General features: G+C 41.7%; 1 protein-coding gene across 5 annotated transcripts; it reads left to right on the top strand.

Moving 5' to 3' along the window:
• The first annotated feature begins 1,618 nt into the window (after positions 1–1,618).
• On the top strand, positions 1,619–21,492 carry LOC133390173 (ER degradation-enhancing alpha-mannosidase-like protein 2). 5 transcript variants are annotated; one of them, XM_061638187.1, is made up of 11 exons: positions 1,619–1,697; positions 3,813–3,923; positions 5,331–5,370; positions 6,352–6,457; positions 7,793–7,918; positions 15,845–16,056; positions 17,371–17,512; positions 18,836–18,960; positions 19,757–19,901; positions 20,532–20,653; positions 20,956–21,492. In XM_061638187.1, the coding sequence occupies exons 2-11, from the start codon at positions 3,829–3,831 to the stop codon at positions 21,454–21,456; spliced, it is 1,614 nt and encodes a 537-aa protein (XP_061494171.1). In that variant the 5' UTR covers positions 1,619–1,697; positions 3,813–3,828; the 3' UTR covers positions 21,457–21,492. The 5 variants fall into 5 exon arrangements, with proteins under 5 accessions (XP_061494171.1, XP_061494168.1, XP_061494169.1 ...); XM_061638184.1 differs by having other exon boundaries at positions 1,636–1,843; XM_061638186.1 differs by lacking the exon at positions 1,619–1,697 and adding an exon at positions 1,851–1,996.
• The last annotated feature ends 210 nt before the right edge of the window (positions 21,493–21,702 follow it).

Below are 21,702 nucleotides of genomic sequence, written 5' to 3'. Positions count from 1 at the left end.
TTTGGGCCTTTTTACTTTGTTTGTTTGTTTGTTAGATTTATATCTCACCCTTTCTCCTTATAGGAGCCCAGGGCGGCAGTTTCGAGAAAAGGCGAGTCAGAGGCAACATGAGAGAAATATATAAAATTATGCACGGCATGGAGAAAGTGGACAGAGAAAAGTTTTTCTCCCCTCTCATAATTCTAGAACTCATGAACATTCAATGAAGCTGAATGTTGGATGATTCAGAACAGACAAAAGAAAATACTGCCTCACACAGAGCATAGTTAAACTGTGGAACTTGCTCCCACAAGAGGTAGCGATGGCCACCAATTTGGATAGCTTTAAAAGTGGCTGAGGCAAATTCATGGAGGATAAAGCTATCAATGGCTATTAGCCATGATGACTGTTTTCTGCCACGATAGTCAGAGGCAGTATGCTTCTTAAAAACAGTTGCCGGAAGCCGTAGGGGGGGAGAGTGCTCTTGCACTCAGGTCCTGTTTGTGGGCTTTCTACGGGTATCTGGCTGGCCCTGTGAGAACAGGATGCTGGACTAGATGAGCCACTGGCCTGATCCAGCAGGCTCTTATTTTCTTACGACACGTCACACAAGACAACACCACAGTGTCAGCCTCTGTGGCACCGCCAGCAACACACACACACAGCCCTCCTCAGACAAGGCTTCAAGACCCACCTAAGGAGGAAAGCTGCAAAACAAAATAATACATATAATACAAAAGAAAGTGGCTAGGAAACACAAGGGCAGTCACAGTGCCTAAATCCCTTCTCAAACCCCACCTTTTCTGCAAAACGTTTGGCACAGCCCTTTATTCCCCATGTTCTACCATAACTAAGTACATAATGTAGCTGAAAGAGACATAGCTGTCAGCTTTTAAAATCCTGCTTCCCTCTGCTTCTTTGGTCTCCTTTGGTGAATTAAAGATAGTGAGCCTCTTCAGGGCAGAGGCCTGTACCCTTATACTTTGTAAAACACCATGAACACACATTGTGAAAACAGCTAATAAAACACCATGAAACTGCATGGTGAAACTAATTCATGCCATAATAATATTTATATTTGTGTTTAGCCTTTAGAAGCAAAACAAAGAGTTTTGTAGCACCTTTCAAACATTTATTATGGTTTATGGCATATGCTTTCATAGACCACAGATAGTGTTACCGTAAATATCTACATGAGAGCCAGTGTAGTGTAGTGGTTAAGGTATTGGACTACGACCTGGGAGACCAGGGTCGCTGTAAGTCGGGATCGACTTGAAGGCAGTACGTTGATTGAAATATCTACATGAGGACCGTTGCCTTCATGACCCCATTTTGTGTGATTCTTACGTGCACCAAACAAGCTTTTATTATTGGGAACAGACTAGACTTAGACAGACCTTGGTCTTATCTAACGTGGCTGTTCTTAATGCCAGCCTCGTTTTCCCTTTTGCAATTCATAAGCAACAACCGTTGCTAGAACTATTACGCACACAGCGCCCTCAACAGGCCATACCACAGCCTCACTTCGAGCGTAAAGCTTTCTGCGCAAGCGCATTGGAGCTCACCAGCCGCACCAATCCTTTCATCTCGCGTCATCATAACCGTGGGTGTGGGAAGTGCCAGAGGTCTTGATTGGCGCTTAGAGACAGGCGGCGAAGCTAATGAAGGGGGCGGACCCCGGAAACGAGGCTCCTGGATGGCTGTGGAAGCGGAGAGAGGTAGGGCGCTGGGGTGCCCTCGCTGTACGCGCCTAATAGATGCAGCTGTCACTCCACCCGCTGGGTTGGCTCTGGCTGCGGCTGCTGCACTTATTGGGGCAGCTCTCTCCTGCCATCGGGAAGGAGGTCGATGTCGCCCACTATAGGTGAGCCAGACCAAGATCCTGGTGAAGGGAGCCCAGATCACTTCGCTCTCTCGCTGTCTCTGAGCTTTCAGGGAGAGGTGTGGCTGTTGCACAGCAACCCATCATCTGGACTTTATTTTAAAGATTCTGGGGTGGTAGGCAGAACTTCAAAAGGTGAAGCTTCTTTCAATTGCGTTTCTCTTTCTGGAGGTAATCAGACCTCACTGAATATTTGCCTGTCATCAGGCTATTAAGGGTGTGGGGGGGGACCTGTGGCAGCCCTTCTCCCAGAGGGAAACTGAGGGGGTGGACTGAGTAGGGGATCTCTTCTAACTCTGCTACTCTATGTAATACTTATTTGCAGCTGCATTTGCTTGGGTGGTATTCAATGTTAGGCTTACTCAGGGCAGACCCATTAAAATTAATACGCATTACTAACTTTGATCCATTAATTTTGGTTGGTCTGCTCTGAGTAGAACTAGCATTGGATGCAACTCTATCTGCAGTCTCTTTTTTACAAAAAGTTCTTGTTGTCTAACCTTAAGAACATAAGCACTTAAGAAGAGCCTGCTGGATCAGGCCAGTGGCCCATCTAGTCCACCATCCTGTTCTCACAGTGGCCAACCAGGTGCCTGGGGGAAGCCCGCAAGCAGGACCCGAGTGCAAGAACACTGTCCCCTCCTGAGGCTTCCAGCAACTGGTTTTCAGAAGCATGCTGCCTCTGACTAGGGTGGCAGAGCACAGCCATCACAGCTAGTAGCCATTGATAGCCCTGTCTTCCATGAATTTGTCTAATCTTTTAAAGCCATCCAAGCTGGTGGCCATTACTGCACCTTGTGGGAGCAAATTCCATAGTTTAACTATGCCCTGAGTAAAGAAGTACTTCCTTTTGTCTGTCCTGAATCTTCCAACATTCAGCTTCTTTGAATGTCCACGAGTTCTAGTATTATGAGAGAGGGAGAAGAACTTTTCTCTATCCACGTTCTCAATGCCATGCATAATTTTATACACTTCAAGATGAAATGGAAAGAAAAAAGATGGTATGAGGATGACATGTTAGAGGATTTTTTTTCTTTCTATACAATGGTAGGAGAGGACAGGGTCATTCATTTATGTATTTGAAGTATTTTAAGCCTTTTTTAGGGCTTTGGCCTCACAAAGCAATGTACATAGAATGATAGAATAGTAGAGTTGGAAGGGCCCTATAAGGCCATTGAGTCCACCCCACTGCTCAGTGCAAGAATCCTACTTAAAGCATAAAAAGGAGTAGACAAGATACAATAGCCGCATGCTTTGGGAAGCATATAAATTACTGAAGTATGCTGCTTTGACATATGTAGCTATTTATGGGCTTGGTTAAAAGTAGTAGTGAAGAGAAAGGCCTTGAATGCTCACTTAAATGTTCATTCTAAGGGAGTTTCACCACTGACTGTTGTGCATGCCAACTTAACCAATTTTAACAGTGAGCACTCAAGAAGTATCCCCAATCCTGCTGTCACTATTGTGAGGACACTCCTGGTGATCAGGGATATCCATGTGGGGAAAACATTATCAGACATTGTGGCCTTTATGTAGAGCAGCCTTTGCCAACCTGCTGGGCTAATGGGAATTGTAGTCCAACCACATTTGCAGAGCCCAGATTGGTGAAGACTGCTGCAGAGTAGTTGTTTTTTAATGGGGGGTGGAGCAGTACTCTTTAATATTTGAATTGGCCCTTTGGCAGACTTGGACAAGGTGGGCACTAGAAGGCAGTCAGGAATTGGAGTAAGACTACTAGCTGTATAGGAGTACAACATTTTTATGTAGAAGCCTTGGGGATGAAGGGATAACAGATGCTGTTGGGAGCATGACCTGGGCTGTACTTTGTAGGGTTGGTAAAGAAAATGTTGGCAACACTATGCTGGTCTTTGAGGAGTTCACTTTTTTGTTATTATTTGCTTTTCTGTAAGATTGTAGGTTTCTGATGCATGTTTTTTTCCCCTCCCCTCAGAGAGCGCGTCAAGTCCATGTTTTATCATGCTTATGATAATTACTTGGAAAATGCCTTCCCATATGATGAACTGCGTCCTCTGACATGTGATGGGCAGGACACTTGGGGAAGGTACTGGGAAGAGTGAATGTTCATTGTTTGGTTGTTTGTGGAATTTTGAAGTAACACCTTCTTGGGAAACACCTCTGTGATAGAGTAGATGTCTCCCCGCAACCTGCCATGCTGGGTGGGGCTGATGGGAGCTGTAGTCCAACAACATCTGCAGGGCACCGCAATAAAGAAGGCTGTTCAAGAGGAAATGGAGCACAAAATTTGTCTGATTCTTATTCAGATAGCCCAGAGATTCTAGACCCAAGAACCTGATGGAACAATGACAATTAAAAACATTTTCACCTCTTCCTGAGGAGGGTCATGAAGATGGTCAGTGGCATGGAAAACAAGTGACGAAAGGTTGAGGAAATGGGTTGTGTTTAGCCTGGAGAAGACAAGACTGAGGGCAACATGACAGAACTTTCCCCTAAGTTGTGGAACTCCCTCCCCATTGAGGTGCATCTGGCAACTCCACCGTACAGTTTTGAGAGAATGATGAAGATGCACCTCCTTACCCTGGCTTTTGACACCTGAGGTGTATATTTTTACGACCCATCCTATTTTGTGATTTTAGGTTGTTTTTATTGTTTTTATACTGTATTTTTAAAAGGTTGTAACGTGCCCTGGGACCTTTGGATGAAGGGCGGGTAATAAATGTTAACAATAATAATAATTCTTCAAATAGCCGAAGTGCTCTCGCATAGAAGAGGCCAAGTTCACTGCAGGACTGGATCTTATGGGTTTACGTTACAGGACAGGTAGATTTCAGCCGAACATTGGGAGAAACATCACAATGATAAGAGCAGTTCAACAATGAGACCAATTATCTACATAGGTGATGGACTGTCCCTCACTGGAGGTCTTCAAGCACAGAATGGACAGCCATGCTCTAGGTCTGGTTTTCATGCAGGTAGCTGAACTAGGTGGCCTGCAAGGCATCCTCCAGTGCTATAATTCTTTCCACCAAGAGATTCCAAGGCAACTATTTCTTCTTGCTGTGCAGTGAACTCATATTTTGGGTTGTTTCCAATGCCAGTCCTATTCAGAGTACAGCCATTAATTTCTATGGCTCTACTCTTAGTTGAATTTAGTTAGAAGCAATCGCTTGTTCATAATCTTCACCCACTAGTAGAATGGTGCCAGTGCTCTGAGAGCAGATGTGGTAGTCTCCTATATGGATATCACGTAATAGGCAATAATCAACACATAGAAGGGACTCTTGGAAATTTGGCATTTTGATTCCATATTTGGTCAGATGAGCAGTTTCAAATTATCCGAAATCTGTTTGTACCGCAGATGTGTTTATTTCTCCCCTCTCCTCACTGCAGGTGAGGAAGGATCCCATTGGTTAAATGCCAAAATATACATCTTTCCATGTAGCTGATGCCATTTTTTCTCTTTTTTATTTTGTCTTCTGCTTTATTTCAGTTTTTCTCTCACACTGATTGATGCTCTGGATACTTTACTAGTAAGTTCCATCCCTCAGTGAGGGTGTGTGTTTTCTTAGTTATCTTGGGTTCTGTTCTCAGAACAATTTATGTTCCTCAAACGTTTAATTTCTCCACTCAAGAAGTTGAGAAGGATTGTTTGCTTATTTATTTAAAGCATTTATAGGTTGCTTTTCCAGGGAAAGCCTGTCCAAAGCAGCTTTACAGACACTTGAAAACCACAAATATTTTAAAAATTGACTTTACTAAAGCAAATTCATTTATTTATTTTATTTATTATTTGAATTATATCCCGCCCTTCCTCCCAGCAGGAGCCCATGATTAAACAGATTCACAAAGTTAAAAACAAAGTTGTATCCAATGCTGTCGTTCCACTTGCTAGTGTAATGGACCTTCCCCCTCTTCTCCCTTGCAGCTCCCCCTCCCCCAGAGCTTGGAAAAGTTACTTTTTTGAACTACAACTCCCATCAGCCCAATCCAGTGGCCATGCTGGCTGGGGCTGATGGGAGTTGTAGTTTAAAAAAGTAACTTTTCCAAGCTCTGCCCTGCACACATTCAAAATCTCCTCTAGAGGCTTGAGGGAGCCTCCGGAGCAGAGTTTGGGGGCAGACAGGGATTGAAGAGGATGGGGAAGTGCCACTGCATGAGCGAAACTCTGTGTGAGTCACACTGGATACAATTCCAACTCAGAACTCCAATAACATAAAAATATTCCAAATTCGATCCACAAATTACTGTTGATGTAGCTCCAGCATTCCCAGTTCTTACGCATCTTCTGCATTTGAGAGAAGTGGGGATCACCTTCATAGCATTTCTTTATACTCCATTTCATGACACTGAAGCTGTAGCAATGCGTGCTGCTAACTCAAGGGCAAAGCTAGATTGCTCCGATGTAATATTTTGCATCTTTCCCACTGATTTCTCCCCTCACCCCCTGAATATAAATGTTTGTATCTCATGACCCATCCGCTGTGCTTTCAGTTACATTCATTTCTTCCCAGATTTTGGGGAATGTCTCTGAGTTCCAGAGAGTTGTCGGTGTGCTACAGGAGGGTGTGAACTTTGATATTGATGTGAATGCTTCTGTCTTTGAAACCAACATCAGAGGTGAGCTGGACTCTAAAAGGTAATTTGTCTTGGAAGTATTTTGCATAACAAATTAGTCAGAGTAACAGCACAGAGGAAAGATGAGCATGTAATAATGATTCCCAGAAGGCTACCCCTGTTTAGTCTATTGCAGCAAAAAAAAGTCTTGTGGCACCTTTTAAGGACTGACAATTTATTACAGCATAAGCTTTTATGGACCAGAGTCCACTTATTAAGGTGAAGCGTAATCTTTAATTGGAAGGAGTTGCACTGGGGTTGGGTAGAGAAGAAATGAAATTAATAGAACTTCAATATATCTGAAAACCAGATTAGAGAATGGATGGGGAACCATATTTTGCTGAACTCCAGTTCCCATCATCCCTGACCATTGGCCATGTTGTCTGGGACTGATGGGACTTGGTCCAACAACAGAGAGTTGCGTCTTCCCCACCTCTGTACCAGAGAGAGAAAGCAGGCAAGGACTATTGCCTTTTATGCCATGCTTGTACGGGTCCTGGAAGCACCCAGCTGCCCACTACTGGAAACAGCATGCTGGGCTAAGTCTGATCCAGCACAGCCACTCTTAACATTCTTATGACTACTCTGAATGCATATTTTTGGCTTGTGGCTTTTCTGTATTGATTACTAAGGAGCTAGTTGAATATTTCATGCCTTACATAATATATTCCTTGCAATAATCAAGGGAAAAGTTGTTGCTGGGATAAAAACAATTATAGTGTGTCCCCAGAGAAGCTTAATTGAATGGCTGGCTCTTCTGTAGCCAATGAAAAGAAAGTCATTTCTGCACACTTCCCATTGGGCAAATTTGCATGATCAAATACTGGCTTAATAAGTGCCATGCATACTCAAACACAACTCCTTTACAGTCACTTCATGTGTGTGGCTGTACAAGCCAGGATTCGGCTCCTAACCATAGCTTCCTGTTAAGTGCGGACCTGGAAACTATGGTGCATAGCTTCCAAATAAGCCTGAATATGAGGCCATGGTTTAAAGCTGGCTCCCACATCATGGCTTATTTGGAACCTATTAATCATAGTTTCTGGGTTTGTGTATAATAGGAATTATGACTAAGTGAAATCCTGGCTTGTTCAGCAGCTTGCACAAAAGGAGGAGTGAAATGGCTGCAAAGGCACTCACTGCACCCTCAAGTAGCTCATGCATATTCTGGCTTATTAAGCCAGGAAATGATTGTGCAAACCAGGCATTTCTCTGTCTATTTGCTGCACTTGAACATCCTATGATGTGGGGTTGGGAAGGAGCCAGCAATATGTTTATCCTTTGCCCTTGAGACAGCACTACTGTGCTTCTAAATAAGCTGTGCCTGTCCATTTTCAGTGGTCGGTGGCCTCCTCTCTGCTCACTTGTTGTCTAAGAAGGCTGGTGTTGAAGTGGAAGCAGGATGGCCATGCTCTGGGCCCCTTTTAAGGATGGCAGAGGATGCAGCTCGAAAACTTTTACCAGGTGAGCATCCCTGAAGAATCTGAGGACTTAATTTCCTTCCCCTCCCTCTGTGCTTCTACCTTATAGGCTAAATGTCTGCTTTAAATAAGTCGTTAAGGAATTGAATCGTAAGCAGCATTTGCCAATAACTGCAGGGAAATAAAAACATTGCAGATCACTGGAAGCAGAAGAGGTGTAGATAATAGGCATCTCACTGTGTTGAGAAGAAATATTGATACCCCTAATGTATACTGAACTGAATGTAGCTGAAGGTTGAAGTAATAAATATGGACTCAAGTGTCTGCTTTACCCTCTATCAATGAGTATACTAAAGCAGCAAAAATAGTTGTAGTGTGGCTGAGTGGTAGGCTCTGACGGGTATCTAAGATGAAATAATAATAGCTAATAATATACTAATAGCTAATGTAATGCTTACTTTCAGGAAGTAAAAAGGCACTTACTGTGCTATATATGACATGTGTCTGGCGCTATATATTCAGTGCACACTTGAACTGAGACAGCATGCAGTCTTTGCTGTCTATTTGAATAGTGATGATCCTCTTAATTTATGGTTACTAGGATTCATATCTTGTACCCTTGTGAATGGGCTACATTTTTTCTGGAATATAAACCCTAATCTATGCAACAGACACTGAACAAGTCAAACAAAGTAGTTTTTCACTGTAGAGCTATGTTCTGGTGGGTGTGTTTTGGGGAGATCTCTTAATTATTGTAATAAACCTAGGACATACCTTGGTCACTAATGTCTAGTGAGTTAGATCGCTGTTCAAATTGAGCTGTGCATTAGGCAGGTGGTTATTGACAAACCTACATTTCAAAATGCATTGAATTAGGCAAATCTCCCCAACAGTTGTCCTGACTTGTTGGCCAGCTGTTTAGATTATGCTGGATCATTTAGGCTGCCATCTAATACTTGGGAGTAAGTCCCATTGAATCCATTGGAGCTGAGTAGATATGTATTGGGTTGTTCTCTTAGTGTTGAAACTGGAAACATACATGATAAGAGATGTAAACTTGAGTGTTTGTGGAACTATCCTTGGGAGATTTCATAGTTCAAACAGTATTACCTATACTGGGCTCCCTGACCCTACATGCTGTTTCAACTCATAAGGATCAGCACAGAGATTGGTGCAGTCACTTGTGTCACTTGAGGGTGTCAGGTGTATTGACTCTGGTTGCTTAACACCCTCAAACTCCTTTATCTGGAAAAAGCCTTTTGAATCCGTGTTTAGGTTCATACTGGATTACAATGATAGGATATTTCCATGCTGCTGAGTTTGTGCCTAGTATTGTGCAGTTATTTGGGCTGCTTCAGATGTCAGCCTCTTACCCAATGGTATCCAGATATAGATTAAAACCTCCTTGATCTCAGAAGTCATCATTCAAAATTTGGTTACAACATTTTAAGAGATGTTCAAATGAACAAGCAACTTTCCAAAATCTATAGTAGATGTAACACATACGAAGAATGCAGTAATTCTAAATACTCCATATAAGTAGAACACAGGGAGAAAATTATTGGCAAAAATATGACTGTACACATGGGCATCACCAAATGGTCAATATAGGAATCAAATTGATTATATAATTGGCAGAAGAAGATGGAGAAGTTCCATACTTTCTGTGAAAACAAGCCAGGAGCAGACTGCGGTACAGATCTTGAACTGGTAATATTGAAAATCAGAATAAAGCTAAAGAAGACCAACAAAACAATAATAATGTCAAAATACAATTTAAATCACATTCCAGAAGAATATAAAGATCAAATAAGGAACAGATTTGAGGCTTTAAACTTAGTTGACAGAGAACCAGAAGATCTATGAAGTCAGAGATATTATCAGGGAAGAATGCAAAAAGACAATATCTCTAGTTAAAAAGAGAAAAAGACCTCAGTGGATGACTGACAAAACTCTTCAAATGGTTAAACAGAGAAGGAAAGCAAAAGGAGATAGAAACACTGTTAGAACCCTAAATGCAACAATAGTGACTAGTAAGTAGGGACAAAGAGAACTATTACAGTGGTTATTGTATAGAAATAGAAGAGGACAACAAAAAGGGAAGAACAAGAGCCCTATTCCAAAAGATTAGAGAAATTAAATGGAAATTTAAACCACGAGTAGGGATGTTGAATAAGCAGCAGGGGAACACACTGACTGACAGAGATGAAATAAAAGGAAGATGGAAGCAATACAGTAGGGCCCCACTCATACGGCAGGTTAGGTTCCAGACCTCCACCGGAAAGTGAAAACTGCCAGAAAGCTGATCAGCTGTAGTGCGGGGGTCTGGAACCTAACCTGCTAATCACACCAGAGGAGGAGGAGAACAGATCTTCCCCTCCTCTGGCGCAATCAGCTGGAGTGTGGGGAGCTCCAGCCCCCCTCCAGCTGATTGGCCCGCTGGCGCCGTATTAGCGGAACACCGAAAAGCGGGATGCCAAGAAGTGGGGTCCTACTGTACGCTGAAGAACTCTATAAAAGAGATGCAAGGATGACAGATTCATTCATGGAGGAACTGTATGATGAAGAACCAGAAATTTTAGAATGTGAGGTGAAAGCTACTCTTAAAATACTTGGAAGAAACAAAACACCAGGAACAGATGGCATACCAATAGAGTTGCTACAAGGTACTGAGACTGAATCTGTCCAAATTTTGACAAAGATTTGTCAACAAATATGGAAAACTAAACAATGGCCCACAGACTGGAAGCGTTCAATATACATCCCAATTCCAAAGAAAGGGGATCCCAGAGAATGCAGTAATTATCGAACTATTGCCTTAATATCCCATGCAAGTAAAGTAGTGCTCAAGATTCTACAACAAAGGCTCTTACCATATATGGAGCTAGAAATGCCAGATGTACAAGCTGGATTTAGAAAGGGAAGAGGTACCAGAGATCATATTGCAAACATAAGTTGGATAATGGAACGGAGCAAGGAATTTCAGAAGGAAATCACCCTGTGCTTTATAGATTACAGCAAAGCCTTTGACTGTAGATCATGAAAAACTATGGAATGCTTTAAAAGAAATGGGGGTGCCACAGCATCTGATTGTTCTGATGCGCAACCTAAAATCTGGACAAAAGGCTACTGTAAGGACAGAATATGGAGAAACCAATTGGCTCCCAATCAGAAAGGGTGTGAGACGGGTGTATTTTATCACCCTACTTGTTTAATCTATACGCAGAACATATCATATGGAAAGCAGGATTGGACCAAGACGAAGGAGGTGTGAAAATTGGAGGGAGAAATATCAATAATTTAAAATATGCAGACAATACCATACTCTTAGCAGAAACCAGTAATGATTTGAAATGAATGCTGATAAAAGTTAAAGCACAAAAGCAGGATTACAGCTAAACGTCAAAAAGACTAAACTAATGACAACCGAAGATTTATGTAACTTTACAGTTGACAATGAGGACAGGATGCTGGACTAGATGGGCCACTGGCCTGATCCAGCAGGCTCTTCTTATGTTCTTATGTTCTTAACTTGTCAAGGATTATCAATACCTTGGCACAGTCATTAACCAAAATGGAGACAATAGTCAAGAAATCAGAAGAAGGCTAGGACTGGAGAGGTCAGCTATGAGAGAAGTAGAAAGGTCCTAAAATGCAAAGATGTATCACTGAACACTAAAGTCAGGATCATTCAGACCATGGTATTCCCGATCTCTATGTATGGATGTGAAAGTCGGACAGTGAAAAAAGCGGATAAGAGAAAAATCAACTCATTTGAAATGTGGTGTTGGAGAACTTTGCGCATACCATGGACTGCAAAAAAGACAAATAATTGGGTGTTAGAACAAATTAAACCAGAACTATCACTAGAAGCTAGAATGATGAAATTGAGGTTATCATACTTTGGACACATCATGGGATTCATGATTCACTAGGAAAGACAATAATGCTGGGAAAAACAGAAGGGAGCAGAAAAAGAGGAAGACCAAACAAGACATGGATTGATTCTATAAAGGAAGCTACAGACCTGAACCTACAAGATCTGAACAGGGTGGTTCATGACAGATGCTCTTGGAGGTCACTGATGCATAGGGTCGCCATAAGTTGTAAGCGACTTGAAGGCATATAACAACAACAACAGGGAGAAAATGAAGTTAAATTTGAGTAACACCTGCAGACATTAAAAAGTGATGATTAAAATGTTATAGAATAACTAAAAATTATTAACCAACCAACCATTCTCTCATATATATATGAAATTATGTATATATGAAATTAGGCTTCTATCCAAAGGCGTCAACTTCTGCCCAACACCTAGAGAGCACAATATAGCACAGATGAAATGTGACATCAAAGCATTTGAAAGGAGATGCAGATTGGCTGGATTTTTTTATGATGCCTAAGAACAACATAGAGTTCTGCTATAGAGATCCTTGGCTACAGTTTCTGCCACTTAAAACTTGGACACCGAACATTAACAGGAATCCAGTCCTAGAAGCCCTTCTCTTATCAATAGACAGAGTCATTAACAACCACACACCAACTCCTACTCATGACAACCTTTCAAAAGAAGAAAGAATAGCCCTAAGGAACCTTCAGATGAGAAGGGATGTTGTCATCAAGCCTGCGGATAAGGGTGTTGCTGTTGTGGTACTTAACACTACAGACTATGGGCTCATCCAAATGGAGCGGGATAATCCACGTTTTCCATATCCGGTTCGTCATCTGACAGTCCTCACTTTGCCTGTTTGTTCGCTCTTTCCCAATAAAAAAACCGCTTTTTTTGCATCCACACATGCAGCGAGAGGACCCGTACTTCTTCTTGCTTTTTCCCAGCTCCGTCCATAACACCCCCTATCAGCCAATTGGTCCGCAAAAATAAGACGTATGCTCCTCTCCCCCTTTGTAACAAAGCACAACAAGGCGCATGCGTTTGAACGTACGAGCGCAAAAGTTTGAATTTCCTGATGGTTTGGTAGTAGTGGCTGTAATGGAGTTCCTTGTCGCTCATCACTCTGGAGCAGGGCCGGCCGGGGTGTGTGTCTCCAGGTGCTTTTGTCCATCCAGGAGGATTGTGGGCAGTGCAAGGGATCAGCGCTTGTAATCGCCAGGCGAATCCCCCCATAACCCTTGGGCTCATTCACTGCAGGGTTCAGCCCCGGACCGTTATGCGGCTCGACGGCAGGAATGCTGCCCCTGAGGGAACCAAACAGCCCCCCCCACGGGTGGCCGCTCTTGGCTCAGGCAGGGAATGTGGGCAAACAGTCCCCCAACACCACACCATTGCTCTGATAGGTTCCTTTTTCCTGGGCTTTCCCTGGACATTCGCGCACATGCGCAACAGTGGAAATACGTGATTGGCTGAGAATGAGGGAACGGATATGGGGAACCGCCCAAGAACTGCCCATCAAACGCCCACAGCTGTAAAGTCCACGGTATTGCATCCGAGCGCCTGAAGGTACAGCAGATGATTCCTGGTTTAAAAAAGCAAATCGCATGATTTGCGGTATTGCAGGAGCGGATTTAACCGCTTGAAAATGCGCAAAAGCACACGGCGTCATATGGACAACCGAAAAATAATGAAAACACAAAGCAATCATGTCACACATTTTACAGTTGTCTAGATGAGCCCTATATAGCAGAAGGTCAAAGACAACTAAAGGATGAAAGAACATATAGACTTCTTGACAAAAACATCACCACGGATCTCAATACTCGTATCACTACATCTATACAAAACCTTGCAAGTAGGAAACTTCTTAAAGAGGAAACTACTGATCTCCTTGTTAATCCAAATCCCACCCCTGAAAGGTTTTACATGCTGCCTAAAATCCACAAAGCCAACAATCCTGGTCACCCAATTGTCGCAGGTAACAGCACAGCTACTGAAAGGATTTCTCTGTACATTGATGTAAATTTACAAAACATGGTGCAAAACCTCCCATCATATATGAAAGACACCAAAGACTTCTTGCTTAAAATTGAGTCTTTAAACAAGCAGTATCAATTCCACAACAATACTATTCTGACTACTTTGGATGTCACATCTCTTTACACCAATATACCACATAATGATGGGATTCAGGCTTTAAATGAGTTCCTTAACACCAGAGATATGAACAATCCAAGGTTCTCACAACTTTAGCTACACTAGTCCTGACTTGTAACAACTTTACATTCAATGGAGAACACTACCTGCAACTACAAGGCACAGCTATGGGGACTCGCATGGCTCCATCATATGCGAATCTCTTTATGGGTAAACTGGAACAGGAGATCCTCAAAAAGGCCATCAACAAACCACTTTTATGGTGGTGATACATTGACGACATCTTTATGGTCTGGACAAATGGTAAAGAGAGTTTAGAACAATTTAAAAATTACATCAACTCTATCCATCTATTAAGTTTACATTTAATAGTACAAATGACAATCCTCACATCCCTTTTCTTGATGTCCTTTTGTTGAAAACAACAAAACAGCCACTGATCTCTACACATAGAAGATGCCCACACCTATTTAAACTGGAAATCCTGCCATCCTAAGCATATAAAGAAAAACATTGCGTATAGCTTAGCTCTGAGAATCAAACTTATTTGCAACACTGAAGATAAATACCAGAGAAGGATCAGTGAACTTAAAGAACACCTTCTTTTAAGAGGATATCCTTTACATATTATCGATTGCAACATCCACCGAGCCTCCATTCTGTCCAGAGAAAAAACTCTTCCATCATACTGAGGTGTCAAAGAGCAGAGAGAACGGATTCCATTTGTGGTAGATTTCCATCCAGCATCTCCTAACTATCACCGAGCAATCAGGGAGAGCTACCCATTGCTGGCCAACTCTAAACATCTTGCCAGAGCCATCAGCAGGCCTCCTGTTGTAGCATTTCGCCAGCCTCCTAATTTGCGCAGACTGTTAGTGAGAGCTGTGCTTAAGCCACCTGTCACCAATCCTGGGTCTCATCCATGTCACTCCAAACGTATCACCTGTGTGTACTTCAGGGAGACAGCTACTTTTACAAGCACTAGGACAGGCAGGACCTATTACATCAAACAGAACATCACCTGCAGGTCCTGCAATATAGTTTACATCATCGAGTGCAAAAGACCAGGATATCATATCCAATACGTAGGAAAGACCACAACTGATCTACGCACGTGCTTCAGGAACCACAAGTCAGCAATTCTGACCAAAAAAAATGGAGCAACCAGTTGCAAAGCATTTTAACATTGAGGGTCACAGCCTGTTGGACTTTTCCATTACAGCTGATTTGATTTTGTTTTTCGAATGAGTATTTAAAAGTTATGTTAGCTTTCATTTTCTCATATTCATGATACAAAGTTCTATATAACTAATTGATATTATTCTGTTTTGTAGAATTTTCAAATTTAGATCCCAAATTCATTTGTGGTTCATTTTGTCTGTTCAGTTGGGATGTCTTTCCTTTTTGTCAGCACTGGAATCTTGAGGGCATGAAAAAATAGGTTTGGAAAAGAAATAGCTACGTAAAGCACCCATTGCCTGAATACTGCAAGGCTTGTTATGTCTCGTTTCTGAGAATTCACCAAGCCATCCTACAATCTCACTCTCTTCTATAAAACCATGAGAGGTAGAATATCCTTATTTTAAACACAGCAAAGGTAGCTATGTTGGCTGATAAGAAAAAAAATCCTACCATGGATGTCAGCATCCTTATTTTACTTTTAGTGAAGGGTGAAATTCTAAGTATGCTACACTTTATCTCAGAAATCAGATTGTTTGCTTTTGTGCCAAACTACTGAAGGTACGGAGCACACACTGCCTCATTTAATGGCAGCTGCTATGTCTTAAGCTAGTGGTTGTTTGTTTGTTTAAAAACCACCAACAGTATTACTGTTCTGGTCCATTTAGTTCTGCTTAGGATAGGAAGTTGGCCTCGGTAACGTCTGTTCCAGCCCTGTGATTCTATAGTTTTGTTTTCAAGCCTTTCAGACCCCAACTGGAATGCCATATGGGACAGTGAACTTACTACATGGAGTAAACCCTGGAGAGACGCCAATTACTTGTACTGCTGGTATTGGTACATTTATAGTGGAATTTGCTGCATTAAGTCATCTGACAGGTGATCCAGTATTTGAGGATGTTGCCAGAAAAGCGCTTAAGACCCTCTGGAAAAATCGCTCTGATATCGGCTTGGTGAGTGGAAAAAGCTCCTGTCACATTTTCCATCATTATAATTTAATCTCTTACTGAAAATACAGCGGTTGGTGAACCTAGGAAGCTCAAATTCTTTTAAAATACTGCCATTGGAATGCATTAGTTGCAGGAATACAACAGTACCAGGAACACCATATGCCATAATTGTGGACAAGCTGGTATATGATGAATCCTTCTGCCAAACCTCTGTTTTCTGCCTACATCAAGGCTGATCTTGATGGGCGTCACCATCTTTCAATAGCTTTTTGTCTAGAATACAGTGTGCGATTATATTAGAAAGCTTGTTGAAGTTCCAATATTTAATAGCTTGTGTTATCTAGCATCATCTAGAAACCAGCATTGCCTGCTAGTAATCACTTCCTTCCTCTACATTCTTACAAATCAACTGTTTCTTAAAAACAACAAAAAAGTTTTGCCCTTATATTTTATCAGGTATTCAAATCAAGTTTACAGGTCTGCAGTTTCCTCATTGGCTGTTTGATTTTAAAAAAACACATTTTCCCCCTTACATTTAAGTCCTGCTTTTCTTTTGTCACAGAACGCAAGGTGGCGTACGTATGGTTCCTAGGCAGTCACACATCTAGTGACCAAACCCAGATATACTTAGCTTCAGCAAGAAGCCTTCAGACCATTTTTTCTCTGATTGGAACTGTTTAGTGTTCTCACTTAAAACTGGTGTGATCCACAAAGACTGGGAAAATACAAAATAACTACCACTGGAGTTAATGTGGAAGTAAAATTCACTTTGAGGGGAATCCAGTGTATTCAACTGTGTTCTTAGCTTATAGAATATTCTTGTGCAAATCCACATTTTGTAGAACTTGAAGCCAAAAAGCAGCTGCTTATCCCTGTATTTAAAGGTTTTTACTTTGGTGAAATTTGAGATTTGCAGTTTTAACAGTAATAGTTCATGCCATGATGAGAATTCCCATTTGAAAGGTTGTGATAATAATTAATGTTGCGTTTTAGATATGTCTGGTAACATGCTGACAAAAAGACTTGTGCTATTTTAAATTGGGCCGTTTTATGGGACAGAAAAAGACTTTTTAAAAAAAACCTGCAACACTGGCCTTGATGGTATGTATGTACAGTGTTGGCACTACATGCGTGTTGGAAGGGCTGCAGAAGTTAAGATTTTTGTGGCTGAAATCATGTTACATTTTTCTTTATGCTTTTTAAAAGCGTGTATAGATGGCTAACCAAATGCAGATCTATTTTTACTGAAAGACAGATTAGCATAGCCTTGCATTTCTATAATTATAGCTTTTAATAGGAGAGTTTTTCTTTCTTCAGGTGGGTAATCATATCAATGTGTTAACTGCCAAATGGGTAGCCCAAGATGCTGGGATTGGAGCTGGAGTAGATTCCTATTTTGAGTATCTTGTTAAAGGAGCCATCCTATTGCAAGATGAGGAGCTGATGTGCATGTTTCTAGGTGAGTTGGGAATAGTCGTAGCTCAGTAGTAGGATGTCTGATTTGCTTGCAGAAGGTCCCTGGCACCTTCAAGTAGAGTTTGAGATTGTCTCCGGACTGAAGCCCTGGAAAACCACTGCTAATCAGTGTGGACACTACTGAGCTAGCTAGATCAATGGTCTGACTTTGTGTAAGGCACTTTCCTATCCTTTTTTCAATGATTTGTCAATGCAGAAACATATAGTATATCTGGATGTATGATAAGAAAGCTACTCATAGTACCAACAACTTAAAATACTTTAGACCAGTATGAGAGTTTATCCCTCACTCACCTGACCTCTTGACCTTTAGTGACTCAAAACTAGATGGAGGATTTGCCTTCCTTCCCAGAGCTTCCATCCTGACATTTGCCTCCTGATCCTCTTTTCCTTCAGAGCCCCCACTCATCAGCCATCCAGGCCTTTTAAAGAGTTGTTGCCGGCATGTGTATATGCAGCAGGTTTAAAGCCCTTTTTACCCCAGCCTCTTGCAAGATTCCCTGGACCTAGTTCTGTTTGGAATGCACTGCAGCAGCCTTCCCCAACCTGGTGCCTTTCAGAAGTTGTTGGTCTCCAGCTCCCTTCACTGTCGACCATTGTTCATGCTGGCTGGGGCTGATAGCAGTTGGAAGTCCCAAGAATATCTGGAGGGCCCCAGCTTGGGTAAGATTGCATGACAGTGATGCAGTTAGCAGTTGCGTTCACTGTTATCAGCATGTTCTTGTGCCTGCCCCATCACCTTTAAGGCAGCCTTGTAAATAAGACCATAGAAGTTACTAGCCTGCTAAGAGGCTGGTAGCCTGCATTTCCATGCCTGCCACGGAGGGAAGAAATGGAGGTGACTACCTCTTAGCCTTCGACCAAGCAATCTGTCCCTCCAACCCCACTTGCCTGCATGGAATTCCTGGTTTCCTATGCTTACCAGCAAGTCATTTAGTTCAAGGTTGCTTTAATGATACCCTGTGAGCCTTTTGTCTTTCTCTCCCTGAATAGCAGCTGATCTGTGTAAGCTCATGGGCTGCAAGAAGAGTTCCTACTTTAAAAAAAAAACTGTCATGTTGCTATTCTTTTGTTAAGCATGAAAGGAAATACTGGTAATAAATTTGTTCCTTGGAATGTGTGAATAGAGCATGTGTTAGGAACTTTTAGTCTTTCAGATGTTGCTGAACTACAACTCCCATCAGCCCCAGCAGGTTCCCCACACCTGAATAGAGTATATGAAATCCAGTTCATTTTCTAGTGCTCTGAAATTTACATTTTTCATCCAGTATTTATCAGTGGTTTTGACTTGCACTTATCTCTGTAGACTACAACAAAGCTATAAGGAACTACACAAAATTTGATGATTGGTACCTCTGGGTTCAGATGTACAAAGGAACAGTCTCAATGCCTGTTTTTCAGTCCCTTGAGGCCTACTGGCCTGGCTTGCAGGTAAGGATTGCTGAAAAATAGCTATGTTTTAACTCGGGGATGGGGAACTTCTGGTTCTTCAAATGTTGGATCCCAGCTCCCATAATCTCTGACCACTTGTCATACTTGATGTGGCTGATGGGAATTGTGGTCCAGCATAACTTGGTGGCCACAGGTTCCCCATCCCTGTTTTTATTGCTTGTCTACTTTCTGTATCTATTTGTACAGTAAAAAACAGAACCTGCATCAGAGTATGCTTTCAACATAGCGTAACATGAATCCAAGCTCTTTGCATCTATTGGATAATCCTCTGTGTAAATTAGAAGGGTTAAAGCAGGCGTGGGCAAATGTCTGCACTGAGGAAACTGGCTGCAACTTTTTTTTTTTGCGAGAAAACAGTAACAAAGGAAGTCGATTTTTACCTTCTTGCTATCTTTTCTTATCCATTGTGAGCTGCCATTCCCATTGAGAAGCTTACAAAGCTGTTCCAGTATACAGGAATTAAAAATAATAAATTCTTAAAATGGAGTAAACATATTGAATTGGAACCCAATGTTACCTCCATTGGGTTTTTTCTTTTCAGACATATAAGATATCCTGGTTGCCACTAAGTGCCCCCGGGTTTCCTTAAATCCTAAGACTTCTAACAGACGTCCTTTCAGTGCATGATTCATTAAGCTATTAATGGCTTTTTTTTAAAGCAGATCTACTGTTATTTGTGGCTTCTAGTTGTACCATCTGCTTGGTTGATGTCTGCCATGTTCCTTCTTTTCTCTGTTACCTCACTGGTGTTTTCTGGTGTTGTTTTTCCTCCCAGAGCCTCATTGGAGACATAGATAGTGCAATGCGAACATTCCTCAATTATTACACTGTTTGGAAGCAGTTTGGTGGGCTGCCTGAGTTCTACAATATTCCCCAGGGCTATACAGTGGAAAAGCGTGAAGGGTATCCACTTAGACCTGGTAAATATGAAATCAGCATTTTTATGCTACAGCTTTCATTTGCTGGGTACAAGGCAGCTAAATACTCAGAGCTTGGAAAAGTTACTTTTTTGAACTACAACTCACATCAGCCCCAGCCAGCGTGGCCAGTGGATTGGGCTGATGGGAGTTGTAGTTCAAAAAAAGTAACTTTTCCAAGCTCTGTAAATACTGCACGTTTAGATAGTTTTCTTTTGGATGATCTCCAAGTTGCTTTACTGTTTGCCTTGGTTATAGATCTATCCATAGTTCAAAAACAGTTATATTTCAGCTCCAGAATCTCTTGCTATTAAAAATAGGGTGCAGGGTGAGGAAAACCCAAATGGCTAAACTGTTGAACAAGTTCCAAATGAGTAATGTTTACTGGTGTTTTCAAAGGCAGCCACTTTAAACAGCAAGCTACCTCTTAATACAGACTAAAATGAGTTCTAAACTACAAGCAGCTGGATGAAAGAGATGGCATGTGTTTTAAGGGAAACTGATGCCTCTGTACCTCATTAAAGCAATAGCTGACCTCTTGCGTGTTCTCAATTTTTGGAAAACTATGCAGGTGTATTCTGTGTATGGAATAAATACAACATACTTATTTTTTTTCTTTTTAAATTGTTGCAGAACTGATAGAGAGTGCAATGTATCTGTATCGTGCTACACAAGATCCCACCCTTTTGGAGCTGGGCAGAGATGCTGTAGAGTCAATAGAAAAAATCAGCAAGGTGGAATGTGGCTTTGCAACAGTTAAGTATTTTTCCTGTACTCTCGCCCTTTTGGGTAATGTGCCAGCTCATCCCTCTCAAGCTTCCTTTTGTCACTAGCAAAAGTTAGCCCAACAGAATGTGTCTCCTTATTTTTGTGTGTGCATATTTCCTTCTATGGTACAAATACAGGACTGATTCTACCTCAATTCTGCCGATTTTTACAGTAAACTTGAACAAATCTCCTGGTTTTTGTGCCACTTCTAAAGGTTGCTGCTGAAACAATTGTATGTCGGGTTCTGGTATATACGGTGTAACCACTGTCCCCTCCCTTTATTTTAAAGATCAAAGACTTGCGAGATCACAGACTAGATAACCGCATGGAGTCCTTTTTCCTGGCTGAAACAGTGAAATATTTGTATCTACTGTTTGACCCTGACAACTTCATCCATAACAATGGATCATCCTTTGATGTCGTCCTGACACCATATGGAGAATGTGTCCTTGGTGCTGGTGGATATATCTTCAATACTGAAGCTCATCCTATAGACCCTGCTGCCCTGCACTGTTGCAGAAAACAAAAGGAAGAGCAGTGGGAGGTAGAAGATCTGATGAGGGAGTTCTATTCTCTGAAAAGAAGCAAAAAGTTCACTTTTGCAAGAACTTCCAGTGGAAGGGAAGAAGAGAAGCATAAAGATTCTGCAGATAGTTCCTCTGAAGGCTGCAAGGAGCAACTGAACTCTAAACAGAAAGAGAAAAGGAGAATCCCGCTACTGAGCTGCCCTAGTCAACCCTTTAACTCAAAACTGGCTGTTCTAGGGCAGGTCTTTTTAGACAATACATGATTCCTTTGCTCTGATTCAGAGTTGTATTCAATAAACGTGTATTTTATTTGCACTTCCTGGTGCTGTTTCCTTGGTTTTTCCGGCTGGCTGGCTGGATCGATGTCTTCAAAATGAGGACATTCTATTTTGACATACATACACTCTGGAAAGCAGAGTTATTTTGAGAACAACAACAAAAAGCAATTGTGGGACAATTCTGTATAGCTTTGCAGTTATACAGATTGTTCCAGCTCCTTGCATGCCTTG

Source organism: Rhineura floridana, chromosome 8, assembly GCF_030035675.1.
Source record: "Rhineura floridana isolate rRhiFlo1 chromosome 8, rRhiFlo1.hap2, whole genome shotgun sequence".
Taxonomy (NCBI): Eukaryota; Metazoa; Chordata; class Lepidosauria; order Squamata; family Rhineuridae; genus Rhineura; species Rhineura floridana.
The sequence above is the reverse complement of the archived record's forward strand: the minus strand, read 5'-3'. Positions and strand labels throughout refer to the sequence as shown.

What these genes read in the sequence shown, in the direction of transcription:
- LOC133390173 (XM_061638184.1), top strand. Translation starts at nt 1,737, where the DNA reads ATGCAGCTGTCACTCCACCCGCTGGGTTGGCTCTGGCTGCGGCTGCTG. An exon ending in ATGCTCTGGATACTTTACTA is followed by an intron (nt 5,371 to 6,351) that starts GTAAGTTCCATC and finishes ATTTCTTCCCAG; the next exon opens with ATTTTGGGGAATGTCTCTGA. An exon ending in CTTTGAAACCAACATCAGAG is followed by an intron (nt 6,458 to 7,792) that starts GTGAGCTGGACT and finishes GTCCATTTTCAG; the next exon opens with TGGTCGGTGGCCTCCTCTCT.